Raw genomic sequence first — 23,556 nt, forward strand, 5'->3', positions numbered from 1 at the left:
GTCACCCAAAACCTATTGTTCTGCAGGGATAAATCGATGCTGGATTAAGAATGACCGATTCTCACATTCCGATTCAACCCAGAACTGTCAGGTTGGTGAATATGAACCTGCCCCTTGCGGCAACAAGAACCCATCTCTAAGTGTCTCTGAACGCATCAGGTTTCTGGGGCCTGTGATACAGAATCTGTTACCTTTTATTGTTGGTACTTAACTTTTTAATTCATTTTCACTTTTAACTCGTTAAGTTTAGCCTGATTCTTCAGAATGTTTCAGTCGATTCTGATTTGGTTGATTTCAATGGTTCATTGAACCTTACAGTACTTTAACAGTCGACAACACTTGTGTGAGGATCGCCTGTCTACGCCGTCGCTATGATTACCGGACTGTCTGCCTCTGCTTTTGTATCCTGATCAAAGGTAAGTTTACAGATATGTAATTTCTTCTATTTTACATGTTTGTTGATGTTTCATTTAACATGTTGTAGTTGATCTAGCCTAGTCCCAGATCTGTTAGCCTCTTTGGTCATTACCATAGGAATTGGCAAGACCGCAGAAACAGTTCTGGAACCAGGCTAGAATTGATCCAACTTGAATATTGTCCAATGGGAAATGCAGTGTCTGGTTGAATATTATCTTCCCAGCAGGTTTGGAGTCAATTCCATTTAAAGTTCAGTCAATTAAGGAAGTACACTGAAATTCCAATTCTCCACGCCATTTTTCGATGAGGAAAATTTGGAATTGATTTTCTGAATTTACTGGAATTGGTTTGACCCAAAAACAGTTTGAATTTAAGTATAACTGATGCCTTTAGTGAGTGGTCTAATGCCCTGCTTCTCGGGTGGTTTAGTTACGGACTACGAGGTGAGTTTGTAACGATGATGCTGTGAGTCCAGAAACAGGTGCAGGTGAAACGTTTAATAAAACAACAAACAGGAAACAAGACAGCATGAAAACAGGAAACAATACCCACTGAGGAATGAACATAAGGGACATATAATGAGGAAGGTAATGGAGTCCAGGTGTGAATCGTGATGATCTGCAGGTGAGAGTAATGAAGGATGCCAGGTGTGTGTAATGATGAATCCCAGGACCGGTGGGTAGTATTCCCGACGACGTCGTGCGCCAGAGGGGAGGCGCAGGAGTAGACGTGACAGTGGGCACGCCCATCCCCCCTCACGGACGCGCGGCTCTTGCTGCAGGACGACGCCGATCAGGGAGGTGACCCTGAGGACAAGGAGTGGGTTGGTCCTAGCGGCGAAGGTGGAAATCACAGATGATGTTGGATTCCAGAATGTCCTCCACCGGAACCCAACACCGCTCCTCTGGGTGAACACAGGGGTCTCATTGCGGTGGTGGTCTGCCTGTTCCTTTTGACGATGGGCGGTGCGCTGGATTCTCACATGCGCGTCGCTCCACACTTCTTCTGCGCGCCGGTACCACTTTTCAACTGCAGGAGCGTCGATCTCGCCCGGGGTCCACGGGGCCAGGGCTGGCTGAAAACCCAGAGCACACTGGAAGAGGGTCAATCCAGTAGAGGAGTGACGCAGCAAGTTCTGGGCATATTCTGCCCATGGTAGGAATCGTGCCCACTCACTCTGCAGGTCCTGACAGTGACTCCTCAGGAACCTCCCCAGTCTTGTTTCATCCTCTTCACACCGTTGGGTGTAGGCCGGTACCCGGAAGTCAGGCTGACCGTGACCCCGAGCTTCTCCATTAAGTCCCTCCCATAGTCATGTGAATTAGGGGCCACGGTCGGGGGGCGAGGTATGTTGATCAGTCTCACGTCGCTGTGGAGGAATTTTGGTCCACTCTTCCCTGCAGAACTGTTGTAGCTCAGCGACATTTGTGGGTTTTCAAGCATCAACTGCTCATTTCAAGTCCTGCCACAACTTCTCAATTGGGATCAAATCAAAATCCGGTGTAGACCTTACCATGAAATTACCATGGCTTCTGGTTGGGATATGTATGCACGGTCACTGTGGCGATGACATCGTCGATGCACTTATTGATGAAGCCGGTGACTGAGGTGGTGTACTCCTCATTGCCATTGGATGAATCCCGGAACATATTCCATTATGTGCTAGCAAAACAGTCATGTAGCGTAGTGTCATCTGACCACTTCCGTATTGAGCGAGTCACTGGTACTTCCTGCTTTTATTTTTGCTTGTAAGCAGGAATCAGGAGGATATAATTATGGTCAGATTTGCCAAATGGAGGGTGAGCAAGAGCTTTGTATGCGTCTCTGTGTGTAGAGTTTTTTTCCCCCTCTGGTTGCACATGTGACATATTGGTAGAAATGAGGTAAAACTGATTTAAGTTTGCCTGCATTAAAGTCCCCGGCCACTAGGAGCACCGCTTCTGGATGAGCATTTTCTTGTTTGCTTATGGCCTTATACAGCTCGTTGAGTGCGGTCTTAGTGCCAGCATTGGTTTGTGGTGGTAAATAGATGGCTACGAATAATATAGATACACTCTCTTGGTAGATAGTGTGGTCTACAGCTTATCATGAGGTACTCTACCTCAGGCGAGCAATACCTCGAGACTTCTTTAATATTAGACATCGCGCACCAGCAGTTATTGACAAATAGACACACATACCCGTCCCTCGTCTTACCAGATGTAGCTGTTCTGTCCTGCCGATGCACGGAAAACCAAGCCAGCTCTATATTATCCATGTCGTCATTCACCCACAACTCGGGGAAACATAAGATACTACAATTTTCAATGTCCCGTTGATAGGATAATCTCGAACGAAGATCATGCAGTTTATTTTTCCAGTGATTGCACGTTGGCCAATAGAAGGGGTGGTAGAGGCGGGTTACCCACTTGCCGACAAATTTTCACAAGGCACCCCGATCTACGCCCCCTGAAATTTCCGTCTTTTCTTCAGGCGAATGACGTGGATTTGGGCCTGGTCTCGGAAGAAGCAGCTGCATCGGACTCATTAAAGAAAAATAATCTTTGTCCAGTTTGAGGTGAGTAATCTCTGTTCTGATATCCTGAATCTCTTTTCGGGTCATACGAGACGGTAGCAGCAACATTGTATACAAAATAAGTTACAAACAAAATATCACAGTTGGTTAGGAGCCCGTAAAATGGCAGCCATTCCCTTCGACGCCATTATTATGGGGGTCTGGACTTTGACTAGGCCATTCCAAAAACTTCAATTTTGTTGCTTTTTAACCACTTTCATGTAGACTTCAGAGATCTCTTCTCTCAATTTATCCTCTGTGCGTGAATGTTGAGAATGAGACAACACAGTAAAATGTAGCTAATCAGAGAGAGAGAGAGAGAATTTGAGAGTTTACGTACTATACTATTGTTTTAAAGGCGTCATTCACTATTAACAACGCCCCTCTATTCACTATTAAATAATGGTCAACTATTCCGATTTTTATCGCCTTTATAATTCTAGTCTTACACAGTAATGCAAAGTGTGTGCACTGCATTCTGTACCCTCTCTAAGGCGTCATTGAGACCGTCACATGGTAATACAAGGTATAGCACAGTCATGGTCACATGTTATAATCATTTTTCCCGGGCACTCACCTTTCCTCTACTATTCTGTGTTCCAACCAAGTTCAACATGGTGCGTGCAATGCACCTTGGCTATGTTATCTTAACAGATTAAGATCATTTTATTGGTCAATTGCACACAAGGTCAACCCTAATGTTACTTACGCTTTTAACGCAAGACGCACCGGATTTTTTCCCCATCGGATCCTGGATACAAACGGGCAAGCTTCCAGTTGCTGGCTTGCCTCTCTAACCGCTAGGCTATCTGTCACCTTACAATTGCTACCAATGGCAAAGTGGGACATTTCTTTATGTATGGAACTGATATGCTTGTTGCGAATTGTGGGACTGAACATTTTCACTTGAGCAAGCGTTTGAGTCTCATGCAAAAAAACAAAACAACAACAAAAAAAACAGATGCAGAACTTGTTTGAACTTTAAACATGGTTTGTGTTCCAAATGGCACCCTTTCCCCTATATAGTGTACTGCTTTTAACCAGAGCCTTGGTCAGAAGTAGTGCACTATATAGGGAAAAGGGTACCATTTGGGACACAAACCATTTCTAAAGTTCAAACAAGTTCTGGAATGCAGTGTTACGCACACCTAATGTTTTTCTTTGTGTAAGACTCTGGTTTAAAACAGTCCGCTTTGTAGGGAATAGGGTGCGATTTGCCACTGGTCACACAGAGATTGTGTAACCTCCAGACTCCCCAAGTAGTTTTGCGTTAACAAGGCACTGTTGTAGTAGAGAAGAGGAACCTAACTGACCTTTATGTCACATGTCTGATACCAACAATCAGAGGACACAACCCTACTGGACTCTCTTTCACTGATATGTGAATGAATTTAAAGAAGCTGTCTGTGCAGTTGGACAAACTAACACTGATTTGGATTTTAAAGCTGCTTGTGGACTTGGCTGATTTTGGTAGGTAATTTATCAGTTAGTGAGAGATAACACTGTACATTAAGGGTTTATAAAGGCTTTAATGTTACGTTAATAATGGTTATTTAAATATTTAGTTTATTTCGTTCAGTTAGTAAGTTACTGTGCCTCCAGAAAGTATTCATACCCCTTGACTTATTCCACATGTTGTGTTACAGCCTGAACATGTTTTTTGAAATGTTTGCACATTTATTGAAAGTGAAATACAGACATTTCTAATTTACATAAGTATTCACACCCCTGAGTCAATACTTTGTAGAAGCACCTTTGGCAGCGAGTCTTTCTGGGTACATCTCTAAGAGCTTTCCACGCCTGGATGGTGCAAAATTTGCCCATGATCAATTTTCTAAATTCTTCAAGCTCTGTCAAATTTCTTGTTGATCAATGGCTAGATTACCATTTTCAGGTCTTACCATAGATTTTCAATCAGATTTAAGTCAAAACTGTATCTCGGGCCACCCAGGAACATTCATTGGTTTCTTGGTAAGCAATGCAGTGTAGATTTGGTCTAGTGTTTTGGGTTATTGTCCTGCTGAAAGGAGAATTTGTCTCCCAATGTCTGTTGGAAAGCAGACTGAACCAGGTTTTCCTTTAGGATTCTGCCTGTGCTTAGTTCTATTCCGTTTATTTTTATCCTTAACTCCCAAGTCCTTGCCGATGACAAGCATACCCATAACATGATGCAGCCACCACCATGCTTGAAACTATGAAGAGTGGTACTCAGTAATGTGTTGTATTGGATTTGCCTCAAACATAACGCTTTGTATTCAGGACATAAAGTTAATTTCTTTGCCACATTTTTTGCAGTTTTACTTTAGTGCCTTGTTGCAAACAGGATGCATGTTTTGGAATATTTATATTCTGTATAGGCTTCCTTCTTTTCATTCTGTCAATTAGGTTGTATTGTGGAGTAACTACAATGTTGTCAATCCATCCTCAGTTTTCTCCTATCACAGTTATTAAACTGTAACTGTTTTAAGGTCACCATTGGCCTCATGTTGAAATCCCTGAGCGGTTTCCTTCCTCTCCGGCAGCTGAGTTAGGAAGGGCGCCTGTATCTTTGTAGTGACTGGGGTGTATTGATACACCATCCAAAATGTAATTCATAAATTCACAATGCTCAAAGGGATATTCATTGTCAGCTTTAAAAAATAAAAAAAGTTATATTTTTTTTATAACCCATCTACGAATAGATGTCCTTCTTTATGAGGCGTTGGAAAACCTCCCTGGTCTTTGTTGTTGAATCTGTGTTTGAAATTCACTGCCCGACTACAGGACCTTACAGATAATTGTGTGTGTGTGTGTGTGTGTGTGTGTGTGGGGTACAGAGATGAGGTGGTCATTCAAAAAATCATGTTAAACACTATTATTGCACACAGAGTGAGTCCATGCAACTTATTGTGTGTGTAGGGGGGGGGGGGGGGGGGGGGGGGGAACGTTCCGTTTGCATCATAAAGGAAATTTATTATGCAAAGATGGAAAACGAATTGGAAAAATGATATGTGATCTGTGTAACCTAGAGAGATCTAGTCTGTTTGTGCTAAGATACCACTCCTTGTCATGCCAAACAATGACAAGGAGCACAGGAAGTGGAACGTTTGCACAAAACCGGTTCTGGATTTTTAAGGATATAATAGCAATAGGAGTTGATCCATGGATGCTACTCCTTAGCCGGGTTCCAGGTCTGTTTGTGCTGCCTTGCCAACTCCTACACTTAGAAAAAGGGTTCCAATAGGGTTCTTCGGCTGCCCCCATAGCAGAACCCTTTTTTGGTTTCAGGCACTGTAGGACCCCTCTCTGGACAGGGTTCTACATGGAACCCAAAAGGGTTTTACCTGGAACCTAAAGTGGTTCTTCAAAGGGTTCTCCAATGGGAACAGCCGAAGAACCCTTTTAGGTTCTAGATAGCACCTTTTTTTTCTAAGAGTGTGTGGTGATTGTCACACCAAACAAACAGACTTGTCAAGACGGTACAAACAGATCTGGGACTAGCAGGCTTTTACATGTAATTTAATTTTTTTAACTAGGCAAGTCAGTTAAGAACACATTCTTAGTTACAATGACGACCTACCGGAAGGCAAAAGGACTCCTGTGGGGACGGAGGCTGGGATTAAAAATACAGGACAAAACACAGCAAGAGAGACACCACAACACTACATAAAGAGAGACCTAAGACAACAACACAGCATGGCAACACAGCATGGTAGCAACACATGACAACACAGCATGGTAGCAACACATGACAACGCAGCATGGTAGCAACACATGACAACGCAGCATGGTAGCAACACATGACAACGCAGCATGGTGGAAACACATGACAACGCAGCATGGTGGAAACACATGACAACGCAGCATGGTGGAAACACATGACAACGCAGCATGGTAGCAACACATGACAACACAGCATGGTAGCAACACATGACAACACAGCATAGTAGCAACACAGCTAGCTGCTCCTCCCATCCACAACCCATTCTATGCTTCCTAATGTGATCTGCAGTAGTCAGAATATTCTCATTGAACAATGAGGTTGCATAACCATAAACCCTCTCCCAGATCAGACCTGGGTTCAACCACCATTTGAAATCTTTGAAATACTTTAAGCGTTTGCTTTCGGAGTGCCTGGAATGCCGGATTTGTACTTTTTTGTACTTTTCTACTGGTCCCATTGTCACAGCAAAACTCAATCACAGCTAAGGTATTTGAAAATGATATCAAATCGTTTTTGAACCCAGGTCTGATTCAGATGTATCAGATATGACCTTGTGCAACTATGAGTCCATCTGAATATGACCCTGTAGAAATGGATTGGGATGATACAGTAGCTAGGTTACCTAGTAGATTAGTTGAATACTAACCCATTTCGAAACTTTATAAAAAAGGGCCAGAGAGACAATTCAATTCTCTGATTCCGTTACAATTATCAGATGTTACAGAATGTGCTAAAAAACTATAGCTGACGGCTAGTTAATTATTGTGATTGATTGTTTGACATCTACTTCCTTGTATCTAATTAAGGTTTTCACTGAAGGATTCACAATGGACGGAAGGATGTATCAACCAACCCTTATCTCATTGGTCGTATTGCTCTTCACCCTGTCCAATATTGTCTATGGGGGTAAAATATTAATCTACCCAATGGATGGAAGCCACTGGGTCAACATGAGAGTCATCATCGAAGAGTTGCATTCCAAAGGCCATGACATCACAGTGCTGCGAGCGTCGAACAGCTGGTACATCAAGGAGAATTCCCCCCACTACACCACCATTACCATCCCCAACACCGGTGGCTTCGATGAAAACTTCTTTGGTGAATTTATATTAAGTAAACATCTGAAGATTCAAAGGGAGCAGGGGAAGAGTTTTTGGACCGAACTCAAGCTTCAGTCATCGATGAAGGAGACTTTTTTCGAGTTCCACAAGAACATGGCTGAAATGATCACTCGTGTCCTTGAAGACGAAGAGTTGATCCAGTCTCTCCAGGATGCTAAGTTTGATTTGGTTCTGACAGATCCTGGGATTGGTTCAGGGACGATCTTAGCCCGCGTCCTCCACCTTCCTCTGGTTTACAATGTCAGATGGACCATTCAAGGTGAAGCACATTTGGTCATCGCCCCGTCGCCTCTCTCTTACGTCCCATACGCACCCACAGAGTTGACAGATAAGATGACCTTCCTCCAGAGAGTCACCAACATGTTAGCTTACATAATCGGGAGTTACACCTTGGCATCTATCACAGAACCCAACTACAAACCGATAGTCCAGCGTTACTTTGGCCCTGATGTCGATTACAACGCGTTTTTCCAGGAAGCAGATATCTGGCTCATGAGAAGTGATTTTGTCTTTGAATTTCCGAAACCCACCATGCCGAATATGGTCTACATTGGTGGGTTCCAGTGTAAGCCCTCCAAGCCTCTTCCACAGGACCTGGAGGAGTTTGTTCAGAGTTCCAGAGAGCATGGGGTTGTCATGATGACTCTGGGGACTTTGGTGGCAGAGCTTCCGGAAGATATCGCAGATGAAATCGCTGCTGCGTTCGCCCAGCTGCCTCAGAAGGTCATCTGGAGGTATGGATGGATAGATCCTTTAATTAATTAATTAATTGAACAAATTATGAATAAAAATGGAGCAGGTTTTATAAGGCATGGTCCTGGACTAAAAACTATTTCAAATGTTATTCTCCATTGAGCATGCTTTTAGTCCAAGGAATTTATCTGGGCCAAGACTGAAAAACAAGTGTCAGATTTCCATGTATATCCACTGTGGTTCTCTTGTGGTTCTCAGGTATACTGGACAGAGACCCTCTACCCTGGGTAACAACACCCTACTGGTGGACTGGCTTCCCCAGAACGACCTCCTAGGACACCCCAAGATCCAGGCCTTTGTAGCCCATGGTGGAACCAACGGTGTCCAGGAGGCCATCTACCACGGCGTCCCCGTAGTCGGCCTCCCTCTCGCCTTCGACCAGTCCGACAACCTCTCCAAATTGAAGGAGAGGGGGGCAGCTAACACGGTGGATATCATCACAATGGACAGAAATGTGTTCCTGGAGGCTTTGAAGACTGTGCTCCATGAACCATCCTACAGGGAGAATATGCAGAGGTTGTCCAGACTGCACAGAGACCAACCCATTAAGCCACTGGACAAGGCAGTGTTCTGGATCGAGTTTGTTATGAGACATAAAGGAGCTCGTCACCTGAGGACAGAGTCCTATAAGATGTCCTGGATAGTATACCACTCGGTTGATGTGATAGCGACTTTGCTGGCGTGTGTGTTACTTGTAACGCTGGGCTGCCTGGCAGTCGTAAGATGTGTTTGGCGTAAGGTGTTTTGCAGGAACAAAGTGAAAAGTGAATGATAATGTGTTTTGAGATGTGAATATTCAAATATTATCTTATCATTGCTCAATCAGCAATTTATCAATAACATTTATTGATATTTTATCAATAAAATGTGTATTTTATCAATAAAACATTGTTTTAGGGTATGTGATATGGGTATGAATTTAAATCATCTATGCAGTATACTCAGGAGATGGGGGAAGAGATCACGATGACTTTATCATGTCCATTTACGATTGGCCCGAAATTCTGTCACCGGTAAATAGGAAGTCATCTTCTGTGAGGATCATTGTAATCATATGGCTGCTGCAGAGGTAATGGACAATCCATTTATTTTTTACCGAACATTGTAGAATCAGTAATACTATAAATCAAATCAAATGTTATTTGGTCACATACACATGGTTAGCAGATGTTAATGCGAGTGTAGCAAAATGCTTGTGTTTCTAGTTTCGACTGTGCAGTAATATCTAACAAGTTATCTAACAATTTCCTAATCATTTCACAACAACTACCTTATACACACAAATCTAAAAGGATCGAAAGAGAATATGTACATATAAATATATGGATGAGCGAGGGCCGAGCAGCATGGGCAAGGTGCAATAGATGGTATAAAATACAGTATATACATATGAGTAATGTAAGATATGTAGACAACATTAAAGTGGCCTCATTTAAAGTGGCATTGTATAAAGTGACTAGTGATCCATATGTTGAAGTGGCCAGAGATTTGAGTCAGTATGTTGGCAGCAGCCTCTCTTGAGTTAATGATTGCTGTTTAGCAGTTTGATGGCCTTGAGATAGAAGCTGTTCTTCAGTCTCGGTCTCAGCTTTGATGCACCTGTACTGACCTCGCCTTGTGGATTGTTGTGAACCGTCAGTGGCTCGGGTCGTTGTTGTCCTTGGTGATCTTCACCTTGCTGTGACATCGGGTGCTGTAGGTGTCATGGCAGGTAGTTTGCCCCCGTTGATACGTTGTGCAGACCGCATCACCCTCTGGAGAGCCTTACGGTTGTGGGCGGTGCAGTTACCGTATCAGCCCGGCAGGATGCTCTCCATTATGCATCTGTAAAAGTTTGTCAGGGTTTTGGGTGACAAGCCAAATTTCTTCAGCCTTCAGAGGTTGAAGAGGCGCTGTTGTGCCCTCTTCACCACACTGTCTATATGGGTGGCCCATTTCACTTTGTCTGTGATGTGTATGCCGAGGACCTTAACATTTTCCACCTGCTGTCCCTTTGATGTGGACAGGGGGGTGCTCTCTCTGCTGTTTCATGAAGTCCATGATCATCTCCATTGTTTTGTTGACATTAATTGAGAGGTTGTTTTCCTGACACCACACTCCGTGTGCCCTTGCTTCCTCCCTGTAGGCTGTCTTGTCGTTGTTGGTAATCAAGCCCACTACTGTTGTGTCATCTGCAAACTTGATGATTGAGTTGGAGGCGTACATGGCCACGCAGTTGTGGGTGAACAGGGAGTACAAGAGGGGGCTGAGCACGCACCCTTGTGGGGCCCCAGTGTTGAGGGTCAGCGAAGTGGAGATGTTGTTTCCTACCTTCACCACCTGGGGGCGGCCCGTCAAAGTCCAGGACCCAATTGCACAGGGCGGGGTTGAGACCCAGAGCCTCCAGCTTGATGATGAGCTTGGAGGGTACTATGGTGTTGAATGCTGAGCTGTAGTCAATGAACAGCAGTCTTACATAGGTATTCATTTTGTCCAGATGGAATAGGGCAGTGTGATGGTGATTGCGTCCTCTTTGGACCTGTTGGGGCGGTATGCAAACTGAAGTGGGTCTAGGGTGGCCGGTAAGGTGGAGGTGATATGATCCTTGACTACTCTAAAAGCACTTCACGATGACAGAAGTGAGTTCTACGGGGAGATAGTTATTTTGTTCAGTTATCTTTGCCTTCTTGAGTACAGGAACAATGGTAGCCATCTTGAAGCATGTGGGGACAACAGACTGGGATAGGGAGCGATTGAATATGTCTGTAAACACACCAGCCAGCTGGTCTGCGCATGCTCTGAGGACACGGCTAGGGATGCCTTCTGGGCCAGTAGCCATGCGAGGGTTAACTTGTTTAACTGTTTTACTCACGCCGGCCACGGAGAAGGAGGGGGGGGGGGGGGGTCGCAGTCCTTGTTACCGGGCTAGGGATGCCGTCTGGGCAAGCAGCCTTGCGAGGGTTAACTCGTTTAACTGATTTACTCACATCGGCCACGGAGAAGGAGAGGGGGTGCGCAGTCCTTGTTAGCGGACTGCGATGTTGGCACTGTATTATCCTAAAAGCGGGCAAAGAAGGTATTTAGTTTGTCTGGAAGTGTGATATCGGTTTCCGTGACGTGGCTGGTTTTCTTTTTGTAGTCTGTGATTTCCTGTAGACTCTGCCACATACGTCTCGTGCCTGAGCCGTTGAATTGCGACTCCACCTTGTCCCTGTACTGGCATTTCGCTTGTTTAATTGCCTTGTGGAGGGAATAACTACACAGTTTATATTCAGCCATATTCCCAGACCTCTGGTGCAACTTTTCCATGGTTAAATGCGGTGGGTCGCGCTTTCAGTTTTGCGCGAATTCCGCCATCCATCCACGGTTTCTGGTTTGGGTAGGTTTTAATAGTCACAGTGGGTACAACATCTCCAATGCACTTCTTTATAAACTCACTCACAGAGTCAGCGTATAGGTCGATGTTGTTCTCTGAGGCTGACCAGAACATATTCCAATATGATCTAAACAATCTTGAAGCTTGGCTTCCGATTGGTCAGACCAGCGTTGACTGGTTCTCGTCACTGGTACATCCTGTTTGAGTTTATGCCTATAAAACAGTAAGAGCAAGATGGTGTCGTGGTCGGATTTGTCAAAGGGAGGGCTTTATATGCATCACGGAAGTTAGAATAGCAGTGATCAAGTGTATTAGTGCAATCAATATGATGATAGAATTTAGGTACCCTTGTTCTCAAATTTGCTTTGTTAAAATCCCCAGCTACAATAAATGCATCTTCAGGATATATGATTTCCTGTTTACATAGAGTCCAGTGAAGTTCCTTTAGGGTCGTCTTGTCTGCTTGAGGGGGAATGTAAACAGCTGTGACTATAACTGATGAGAATTCTCTTGGTAGGTAAAATGGCCGGCATTTGATTGTAAGGAATTCTAGTTTGGGTGAGCAGAAGGACTTGAGTTCCTGTATGTTATGATTACACCATGAGTCGTTAATCATGAAGCATACACCCCCGCCCTTCCTCTGCCCCGAGAGGTGTTCATCTGCGCGATGCATGGAGATGCCCGGTGGCTGAACCAATACCGACTACATGTCCCGAGAGTGCCATGTTTCTGTGAAACAGAGAATGTTACAATCTCTGATGTCTCTTTGGAAGGCAACCCTTGCTCGAATTTCGTCTACCTTCTTGTCAAGAGACTGGACATTGGCAAGTAGTATACTCGGGAGCGGTGGGCGATGTGAATGTCTACGGAGTCTGACGAGGAAGCCGCTTTGTCTGCCCCTTCTGCGGCGCTGATGTTTTGGTTCGGCTTCTGGAATTAGATCCATTGCCCTGGGTGGTATTCAGAACAAAGGATCTGCTGCGGGAAAGTCGTATTCCTGGTTTTAATGATGGTATATGATGGTATATCCAATAGTTCTTCCCGGCTGTATGTAATAAGACTTAAGATTTCCTGGGGTAGCAATGTAAGAAATAACCAGGGTCGGTGTCGGTCCAGTAACCAGGGTCGGGGTCAGTTCAGTAACCAGGGTACGGGTCGGTCCAGTAGCCAAGGTTGGGGTCAGTCCAGTAGCTAAGGTTGGGGTGGTCCAGTAACCCGGATTGGGGTCAGTCCAGTAACCAGGATTGGTGTCAAACTTATATTGATTCAATTCTGAAAGTAAACTGAATTAACAGTTCCACTTCATTTATTTTCAATAGGAATTTCACACTAAACAAAAATATAAACGCAACATGCATTTCAAAGATTTTACTGAGTTGCAGTTCATATAAGGAAATCAGTCAATTGAAATAAATCTATGGATTTCACATGACTGGGAATACAGATATGCATCTTGTTGGTCACAGATACTGTACCTGAAAAAAGAGTTAGGGGCGTGGATCAGAAAGCCAGTCAGTATCAGTCTGGTGAGTATGCAGGCCATGGAAGAACTGGGCCCTTTTCAGCTTCCAGGAATTGTGTACAGATCCTTGCGACATGGAGCAATGCATAATCATGCTGAAACATGAGGTGATGGCGGAGGATGAATGGCACGACAATGGGACTCAATCTCTTCAAAGTATCTCTGTGCATTCAAAATTGCCATCGATAAAATGGAATTGTGTTCGTTGTCCGTAGCTAATGCCTGCACATACCATAACCTCACCTCACCATGGGGCACTCTGTTGACATCAGCAAACTGCTCACCCACACGACTCCATACAGTTGAACCCGGGATTCATCCGTGAAGAGCACACTTCTCCAGCGTGCCAGTGGCCATCGAAGGTGAGCATTTTCCCACTGAAGTCGGTTACGACACCGAACTGCAGTCAGGTCAGGACCCTGGTGAGGATGACGAGCACGCAGATGAGCTTCCCTGAGACGGTTTCTGACAGTTTGTGCAGAAATTCTTCGGTTGTGCAAACCCACAGTTTCCTCACCTGTCCGGGAGGCTGGTCTCAGATGATCCCGCAGGTGAAGAAGCCGCATGTGGAGGTCCTGGGCTGGCGTGATTACACGTGGCCTGCGGTTGTGAGGCCAGTTGGACGTACTGCCAAATTCTCTAAAACGAAGTTGGAGGTGGCTTATGGTAGAGAAAATAATGTAACATTTTCTGGCAACAGCTCTGGTGGACATTCCTGCAGTCGGCATGCCAATTGCACTCCCTCAAAACTTGAGACATCTGTTGCATTGTGTTGTGTGACAAACTGCACATTTTAGAGTGGCCTTTTATTGTCCCCAACGCAAGGTGCACCTGTGTAATGATTCATGCTGTTTAATCAGCTTCTTGATATGCCACACCTGTCAGGTAAATAGATTATCTTGGCAAAGGATAAATACTCACTAACAACAATGTAAACACATTTGTGGGCAACATCTTTGAGAAATAAGCTTTTTGTGTGTATGGAACATTTCTGGAATCTTCTATTTCAACTCATGAAACATGCGACCAACACTTTACATGTTGTGTTTATATTTTTGTTCAGTGTAGTTTTCTTCCTGAATTAACTGAATTGACCCCAACCCTGATAGACAATCCTGTAACACTTAAGATGATATTAGAATAACCCAGATGGAAATAGTTTGTTAATTCCCATGTCTGCTACACTAGGGGGAACGCAACGGGAAAGCAATGTATGAGAGCTCTCCACAGCCTCTGATGGATCAGAAGGACTCAGGATGATGATGGAACTATTCAGTGCTACAAAGAATGGAAGATCCTTGGAGCCTGGCTGTCACGTTTACTCCTGCTCCGGCGGTCAACGTCGCCGGTTTACTAACAACCGGTCCTGGCAACCTATCATTATGCACACCTGGCAACCTATCATTACGCACACCTGGCAACCCTTATTACGTACACCTGGCAACCTATCATTACACACACCTGGCAACCCTTATTACGCACACCTGGCAACCTATCATTACGCACACCTGGCAACCTATCATTACGCACACCTGGCAACCCTTATTACGCACACCTGGCAACCTATCATTACACACACCTGGCAACCCTTTTTACGCACACCTGGCAACCTATCATTACGCACACCTGGCAACCCATCATTACGTACACATGGCAACCCATAATTACGCACACCTGGCAACGCATCATTACATACACATGATATCCTATCATTACGCACACCTGGCAACCTATCATTACGCACATCTGGCAACCTATCATTACACACACCTGGCAACCCATCATTACGCACACCTGGCAACCCATCATTACGCACCTGGCAACCCATCATTACGTACACCTGGCAACCCATCATTACAGACACCTGGCAACCCTCATTACGCACACCTGGCAACCCATCATTATGTACATATGGCAACCCTCACTACGCACACCTAGCAACCCATCATTACGTACATCTGGCAACCTATCATTACGCACACCTGGCAACCCTCACTACGCACGACTGGCAACCCTCATTATGCCCACCTGGCAACCCATCATTACGTACATATGGCAACCCATCATTACGCACACCTGGTAACCTATCATTACGCACACCTGGCAACCCTCATTACGCACACCTGGCAACCCTCATTACGCACACCTGGCAACCCATCATTACGTACATATGGCAACCCATCATTACGCACACCTGGCAACCCATCATTATGTACACCTTGCAACCTATCATTACACACACCTGGTAACCCTCATTATGCACACCTGGCAACCTGTCATTACACACACCTGGCAACCCTCATTATGCACACCTGGCAACCTATCATTACACACACCTGGCAACCCTCATTATGCACACCTGGCAACCTGTCATTACACACACCTGGCAACCTGTCATTACGCACACCTGGCAACCTATCATTATGCACACCTGGCAACCTGTCATTACGTACACCTGGCAACCTGTCATTACGCACACCTGGCAACCTGTCATTACGCACACCTGGCAACCTGTCATTACGCACACCTGGCAACCCCCATTATGCACACCTGGCAACCTGTCATTACACACACCTGGCAACCTGTCATTGCGCACACCTGCCAACCTGTCATTACCTACACCTGGCAACCTGACATTACGCACACCTGGCAACCTGTCATTACGCTACCTGGCAACTTATCATTACGTACACCTGGCAACCCATAATTACGCACACCTGGCAACCCTCCGTTTTTTGGTTTGCTGAATCTCAGATTGCACCTTTTTAAGGGTTTCATAACACGTGTTATAAGTAACACATTCATAAGCACGACATAAGAAGTTCACAAATGCTTATGTCAACAACTGATATTTGCTATTTCTGTCTGCTATTTCTGTCTGCTATCCCGTCTGTGTCCGCAGCCCCTGCTGGGTCCCAGTAGGGTGTACCAGGGCAGACGGTGTGTGAGGCCATCTGCTGTTTGGCAAAAAGAGGTACATGGCAAGACATCACTTATTGGAATCAACACATCATTTGGACCAATGTTTGTAAACGTTCCTATTTATAAATGATAGCTATGCTCAGATCAGACAAAATGTGTAACGTTTGTTTTATTGGTTGCTACACCTTACATACAAACTTGATGTCACATTTTGACAGTGACAAGAGTACATTTGTAATGCGCACCTGAGAGGGAGGTACCGGCAGCGTTCCTTTTGAAATGTCAATGAGAAGAGATTTGCAGTCTTGAGGGATTTGGAGAGGACACATTATACAATGCACTTTCTCCTTGGAGAGGACACATTATATAATGTACCTGCTCCTTGGAGAGGACACATTATATAATGTACCTGCTCCTTGGAGAGGACACATTATATAATGTACCTGCTCCTTAGAGAGGACACATTATACAATGTACCTGCTCCTTGGAGAGGACACATTATATAATGTACCTGCTCCTTAGAGAGGACACATTATATAATGTACCTGCTCCTTGGAGAGGACACATTATATAATGTACCTGCTCCTTGGAGAGGACACATTATATAATGTACCTGCTCCTTGGAGAGGACACATTATACAATGTACCTGCTCCTTGGAGAGGACACATTATATAATGTACCTGCTCCTTAGAGAGGACACATTATATAATGTACCTACTCCTTGGAGAGGACACATTATATAATGTACCTGCTCCTTGGAGAGAGGACACATTATATAATGTACCTGCTCCTTGGAGAGGACACATTATATAATGTACCTGCTCCTTGGAGAGGACACATTATATAATGTACCTGCTCCTTGGAGAGGACACATTATACAATGTACCTGCTCCTTGGAGAGGACACATTATATAATGTACCTGCTCCTTGGAGAGGACACATTATATAATGTACCTGCTCCTTGGAGAGGACACATTATACAATGTACCTGCTCCTTGGAGAGGACACATTATATAATGTACCTGCTCCTTGGAGAGGACACATTATACAATGTACCTGCTCCTTGGAGAGGACACATTATACAATGTACCTGCTCCTTGGAGAGGACACATTATATAATGTACCTGCTCCTTGGAGAGGACACATTATACAATGTACCTGCTCCTTGGAGAGGACACATTATATAATGTACCTGCTCCTTGGAGAGGACACATTATATAATGTACCTGCTCCTTGGAGAGGACACATTATACAATGTACCTGCTCCTTGGAGAGGACACATTATACAATGTACCTGCTCCTTGGAGAGGTAACATTATGCATAATCTCTCCACATAGTTTCACAAGACAAGTGTTGGCATAATGATCAAATCAAATCAAATGTTATTGGTCACATACACATGGTTAGCAGATGTTAATGCGAGTGTAGCGAAATGCTTGTGGCTTCTAGTTCCGAACCGTGCAGTAATATCTAACAAGCAATCGAACAAAATTTCGCAACAACCACCTTATACACACAAGTGTAAAGGGATGACGTTGTTGAGGTCATCTCATAAGTGTTGTTGACTTCCTGCAGTTCCTCTTCCTGCTGGCAGCTCTCTCTGATCACGTACACTACGAGTCCCCACACAGATGAAGATCAGCAGAGGAATACTAATAACCTTGAAGAAGAAGACTTCTCCACAAGATTCTATCTTGTGTCTTCTTCTTCTAGGTTATTAGTATTCCTCTGCTGATCTTCATCTGTGTGGGGACTCATAGTGTACGTGATCACGGACGACATGTGTTTGTTTATCTTACTTACAACCCAACTCTCCCAGGAAAACCAAGCCGCACACCCAGAGGCTCAGCCATGGTGCAGTGAACCTGGAGCAATATTAGGGGTGCAGTGCACAAGTGCGTTGCTCGAGGGCACAACGGCAGGAGACGTATCCTGTCGGACTTGGGATTTGAACCGGAAGAAAAACTCCAGTCGTCAGGCACCACCTTATGCTTCCTGCCACCCCATTTGTACTAAGGTCAAGGGTCATGGAGGATAAGCATATACAGTATACACTTTTGATCATGAACACTTTGTTTTATATATGACATTACATAGTTTTCTATTTTCCTGGTACTTTTCTTTGCTTAATGCCACAGACATCAATGATAATAACCAGAAGCCGGTTTCCCGGACTCAGATTAAGCCTTGTTCTGGATTTAAAAAAAAATATATATATCTCAATGGCAATTCTCAATTGAAAGTGTATTTTTGTCCAGGACAAGGCTTAATCTGGGTCTAGGAAAATGACCTGAGTGTATTTTAGTTGAGGACAAGGCTTAATCTGGGTCTAGGAAACTGACCTCAGTGTATTTCTGTCCAGAACAAGGCTTAATCTGGGTCTAGTAAACTGACCTCAGTGTATTTTTGTCCAGAACAAGGCTCAATCTGGGTCTATGAAACTGACCTCAGTGTATTTTCTCACTTGAGACTCCACAAATAATTATTGAGAGTGCACTACGAGCTCCTGCAGCATGCTGTCGTCATGGCAGCGGCTTACACCACTTCTGAGTAGCTGCCTTGTCAACAATCACAAACCTGCTGCTCCAATCCATCAAGTACTATCCATCCAGGAAGAGCCGGATCAGTCAGACGATGGAGGGGAACCAGCCTGTGCAGCCGCTCAGGTCGTACCTGCAGTCCTGGATAATTAGCATCAGAGTAAGGATCATGATGGCAGGAATCACGAAGAAGGCGGAGGAAAAACAGTCCAATCCATTTGGGGTTGCAGGGACACTCGATCTCAGCCTATCAGGATGAAGTTGAAAGCCACGTTGGAGACCAGGGGGCTTTTGCCAAATTCACTCTTCAATCGGGAGAGCCATTGTTGCTTCCTTTCCATACTAGATGCTACAGGGAAACTGGAGGGAAACACTGGTCCCAAAACATCTAATTTAAAATGGCGCTGGAAGAAATGGCAGAAGTTTTACAGGCGCCCAACCAATTGTGCTATCGTGTTTTTTTCCCGCGTTATTTGTAACTTATCTTGAACATAATGTTTCTGCAACATTTTCCAACATTCTCCATTCTCCAAACACCCGACAGGGCCGACATCCCCGTTATTTTCAAGAGGAAGCGAAGCAGGTAAAGAGGACAAAGAGCCGGATGCCTCGTGAGGACCCGGAGAAGGCGAGTGGGAAAGCTGCCGTTACCGTCAATACTACTCGCCAACGTGCAATCATTGGACAATAAATTAGACGAGGTACGATCACGAATATCCTACCAACGGGACATCAAAAACTGTAATATCCTATATTTCACGGAATTGTGGCTGAATGACGACATGGATATTCAGCTAGCGGGATATACGCTGCCCCGGCAAGATAGAACAGCACACTCCGGTAAGATGGGGGGGGGGGTGGGGTCTGTACACATTTGTAAACAACAGCTGGTGCACGAAATCAAAGGAAGTCTCTAGATTTTGCTCGCCTGAAGTAGAGTATATTGTGATAAATTGCAGGCCACACTATTTGCCCAGAGAGTTTTCAGCTATACTTTTCGTGGCTGTTTATTCACCACCACAGACAGATGCTGGCACTAAGACCGCACTCAGTCAGCTGTGTAAGGAAATAAGCAAACAGGAAACCACTCACCTGGAGGCGGCGCTCCTAGTGGCCGGAGACTTTAAATCAGTTCTACCAAATTTCTATCAACATGTTCAATGTGCAACCAGAGAGAAAAAAATTCTAGATCACCTGTACTCCACACACAGAGACGCGTACAAAGCTCTCCCTCGCCCTCCATTTGGTAAATCCGACCACAACTCTATCCTCCTGACTCCTGCTTACAAGCAAAAATTTAAGCAGGAATCACCAGTGATGGTCTATAAAAAAGTGGTCAGATGAAGCAGATGCTAAACTACAGGACTGCTTTTCTATCACAGACTGGAACATGTTCCTGGATTCTTCCGATGACATTGAGGAATACACCACATCAGTCACTGGCTTTATCAATAAGTGCATCGAGGATGTCATCCCCACAGTGACTGTACGTACATACCCCAACCAGAAGCCATGGATTACAGGCAACATTCGCACTGAGCTAAAGGGTAGAGCTGCCGCTTTCAAGGTGCGGGACTCTAACCCGAAAGCTTACAAGAAACGCTATGACCTGCGACGAACCATCAAACAGGCAAGCGTCAAAACAGGGCTAAGATTGAATCATACTACACCGGCTCCGACGCTCGTCTTATGTGGCAGGGCTTGCAAACTATTACAGACTACAAAAGGAAGCACAGCCGCGAGCTGCCCAGTGACACGAGCCTACCAGACGAGCTAAACCACTTCTATGCTCGCTTCGAGGCAAGCAACACTGAGGCATGCATGAGAGCATCAGCTGTTCCGGATGACTGTGTGATCACGCTCTCTGTAGCCGACATGAGTAAGACCTTTAAACAGGTCAACATACACAAGCCTGCGGGGCCAGACGGATTACCAGGACGTGTGTTCCGGGCATGTACTGACCAACTGGCAGGTGTTTTCACTGACATTTTCAACATGTCCCTGATTGAGTCTGTAATACCAACATGTTACAAGCAGACCACCATAGTCCCTGTGCCCAAGAACACAAAGGCAACCTGCCTAAATGACTACCGACCCGTAGCACTCACGTCTGTAGCATGAAGTGATTTGAAAGGCTGGTAATGGCTCACATCAACACCATTATCCCAAAAACCCTAGACCCACTCCAATTTGCATACCGCCCAAACAGATCCACAGATGATGCAATCTCTATTGCACTCCACACTGCCCTTTCCCATCTGGACAAAAGGAACACTTATGTGAGAATGCTATTCATTGACTCCAGCTCAGTGTTCAACACCATAGTACCCTCAAAGCTCTTCACGAAGCTAAGGTTCCTGGGACTAAAACACCTCCCTCTGCAACTGGATCCTGGACTTCCTGACGGGCCGCTCCCAGGTGGTGAGAGTATGTAGCAACACATCTGCCACGCTGATCCTCAACATTGGAGCTCCCCAGGGGTGTGTGCTCAGTCCCCTCCTGTACTCCCTGTTCACCCACAACTGCATGGCCAGGCACAACTCCAACACCATCATTAAGTTTGCAGACGACACAACAACAACGACGAGACAGCCTATAGGGACGAGGTTAGAGACCTGGCCGGGTGGTGCCAGAATAACAACCTATCCCTCAACGTAACCAGGACTAAGGAGATGATTGTGGACTAGAGGAAAGGAGGACCGAGCACGCCCCCATTCTCATCGACGGGGCTGTAGTGGAGCAGGTCGAGAGCTTCAAGTACCTTGCTGTCCACATCACTAACAAATTAGAATGGTCGGCCAAAAACACCAAGACAGTCGTGAAGAGGACACGACAAAGCCTATTCCCCCTCAGGAAACTAAAAAGATTTGGCATGGGTCCTGAGATCCTCAAAAGGTTCTACAGCTGCAACATCGAGAGCATCCTGACAGGCTGTATCACTGCCTGGTACAGCAATTGCTCGGCCTCCGACTGCAAGGCACTACAGAGGGTAGTGCGTACGGCCCAGTACATCACTGGGGCTAAGCTGCCTGCCATCCAGGACCTCTACACCAGGCGGTGTCAGAGGAAGGCCCTAAAAATTGTCAAAGACCCCAGCCGCATTCATAGAATGTTCTCTCTACTACTGCATGGCAAGCGGTACTGGAGTGCCAAGTCTAGGACAAAAAGGCTTCTCAATAGTTTTTACCCCCAAGCCATAAGACTCCTGAATAGGTAATCAAATGACTACCCGGACTATTTGCATTGTGTGCCCCCCCCCAACCCCTCGTTTAAGTTGCTGCTACTCTCTGTTTATCATATATGCATAGTCACTTTAACTATACATTCATGTACATACGACCTCAATTGGGCCGACCAACCAGTGCCCCCGCACATTGGCTAACCGGGCTATCTGCATTGTGGCCTGCCACCCACCACCCGCCAACCCCTCTTTTACACTACTGCTACTCTCTACTCTATATGCATAGTCACTTTAACCATATCTACATGTACATACTACCTCAATCAGCCTGACTAACCGGTGTCTGTATGTAGCCTCGCTACTGTATATAGCCTCTCTATTCTATATAGCGTCTCTACTGTATATAGCCTCACTACTGTATATAGCCTCTCTACTGTATATAGCCTCACTACTGTATATAGCGTCTCTACTGTATATAGCCTCTCTACTGTATAACATCACTACTGTATATAGCCTCACTACTGTATATGGCCTCGCTACTGTTATAGCCTCTCTACTGTATGTAGCCTCTCTACTGTATATAGCCTCTCTACTGTATATAGCCTCTCCTGTATATAGCCTCTCTACTGTATATAGCCTCTCTACTGTATATAGCCTCTCTACTGTATATAGCCTCTCTACTGTATATAACCTCTCTACTGTATATAGCCTCTCTACTGTATATAGCCTCTCTACTGTATATAGCCTCACTACTGTATATAGCCTCTCTACTGTATATAGCCTCACTACTGTATATAGCCTCACTACTGTATATAGCCTCACTACTGTATATAGCCTCTCTACTGTATATAGCCTCTCTACTGTATATAGCCTCACTACTGTATATAGCCTCTCTACTGTATATAGCCTCACTACTGTATATAGCCTCTCTACTGTATATAGCCTCACTACTGTATATAGCCTCTCTACTGTATATAGCCTCACTACTGTATATAGCCTCACTACTGTATATAGCCTCTCTACTGTATTTAGCCTCTCTACTGTATATAGCCTCTCTACTGTATATAGCCTCTCTACTGTATATAGCCTCACTACTGTATATAGCCTCTCTACTGTATATAGCCTCACTACTGTATATAGCCTCTCTACTGTTATTTTTCACTGTCTTTTTACTGTAGTTTTTATTTCTTTACCTACCTATTGTTCACCTAATACCTTTTTTTGCACTATTGGTTAGAGCCTGTAAGTAAGCATTTCACGGTAAGGTTGTATTCTGTTGTATTCGGCGCACGTGACAAATACATTTTGATTTGATTTGATTGATAAATATGTATATTTTTGATCCAGCACATTATTCAAGGAATGCTAACTGAAAATAGTATTTAAATGTTACAGAAAAGCAAAATAGGATTGTGGGGGAAAAAAACGTATGTGTAGACCACATAACTGTCATATAGACGTGTATTGTGTAATACAGATTTTACAA

General features: G+C 44.8%; 1 protein-coding gene across 1 annotated transcript; it reads left to right on the plus strand.

The window, feature by feature from the left end:
- The first annotated feature begins 4,130 nt into the window (after nucleotides 1-4,130).
- On the plus strand, nucleotides 4,131-10,018 carry LOC129861903 (UDP-glucuronosyltransferase 2A1-like). The gene is made up of 3 exons (XM_055933084.1): nucleotides 4,131-4,441; nucleotides 7,481-8,529; nucleotides 8,747-10,018. The coding sequence occupies exons 2-3, from the start codon at nucleotides 7,502-7,504 to the stop codon at nucleotides 9,318-9,320; spliced, it is 1,602 nt and encodes a 533-aa protein (XP_055789059.1). The 5' UTR covers nucleotides 4,131-4,441; nucleotides 7,481-7,501; the 3' UTR covers nucleotides 9,321-10,018.
- The last annotated feature ends 13,538 nt before the right edge of the window (nucleotides 10,019-23,556 follow it).

The sequence above is a fragment of the Salvelinus fontinalis genome, chromosome 9, assembly GCF_029448725.1.
Source record: "Salvelinus fontinalis isolate EN_2023a chromosome 9, ASM2944872v1, whole genome shotgun sequence".
NCBI classification, from domain to species: Eukaryota; Metazoa; Chordata; class Actinopteri; order Salmoniformes; family Salmonidae; genus Salvelinus; species Salvelinus fontinalis.

Bases quoted from the DNA above. Each gene is read 5' to 3' on its own strand.
- LOC129861903 (XM_055933084.1), top strand. From the start codon at position 7,502: ATGGACGGAAGGATGTATCAACCAACCCTTATCTCATTGGTCGTATTG. The intron at 8,530-8,746 runs GTATGGATGGAT...TGTGGTTCTCAG, and splicing joins CCTCAGAAGGTCATCTGGAG to GTATACTGGACAGAGACCCT.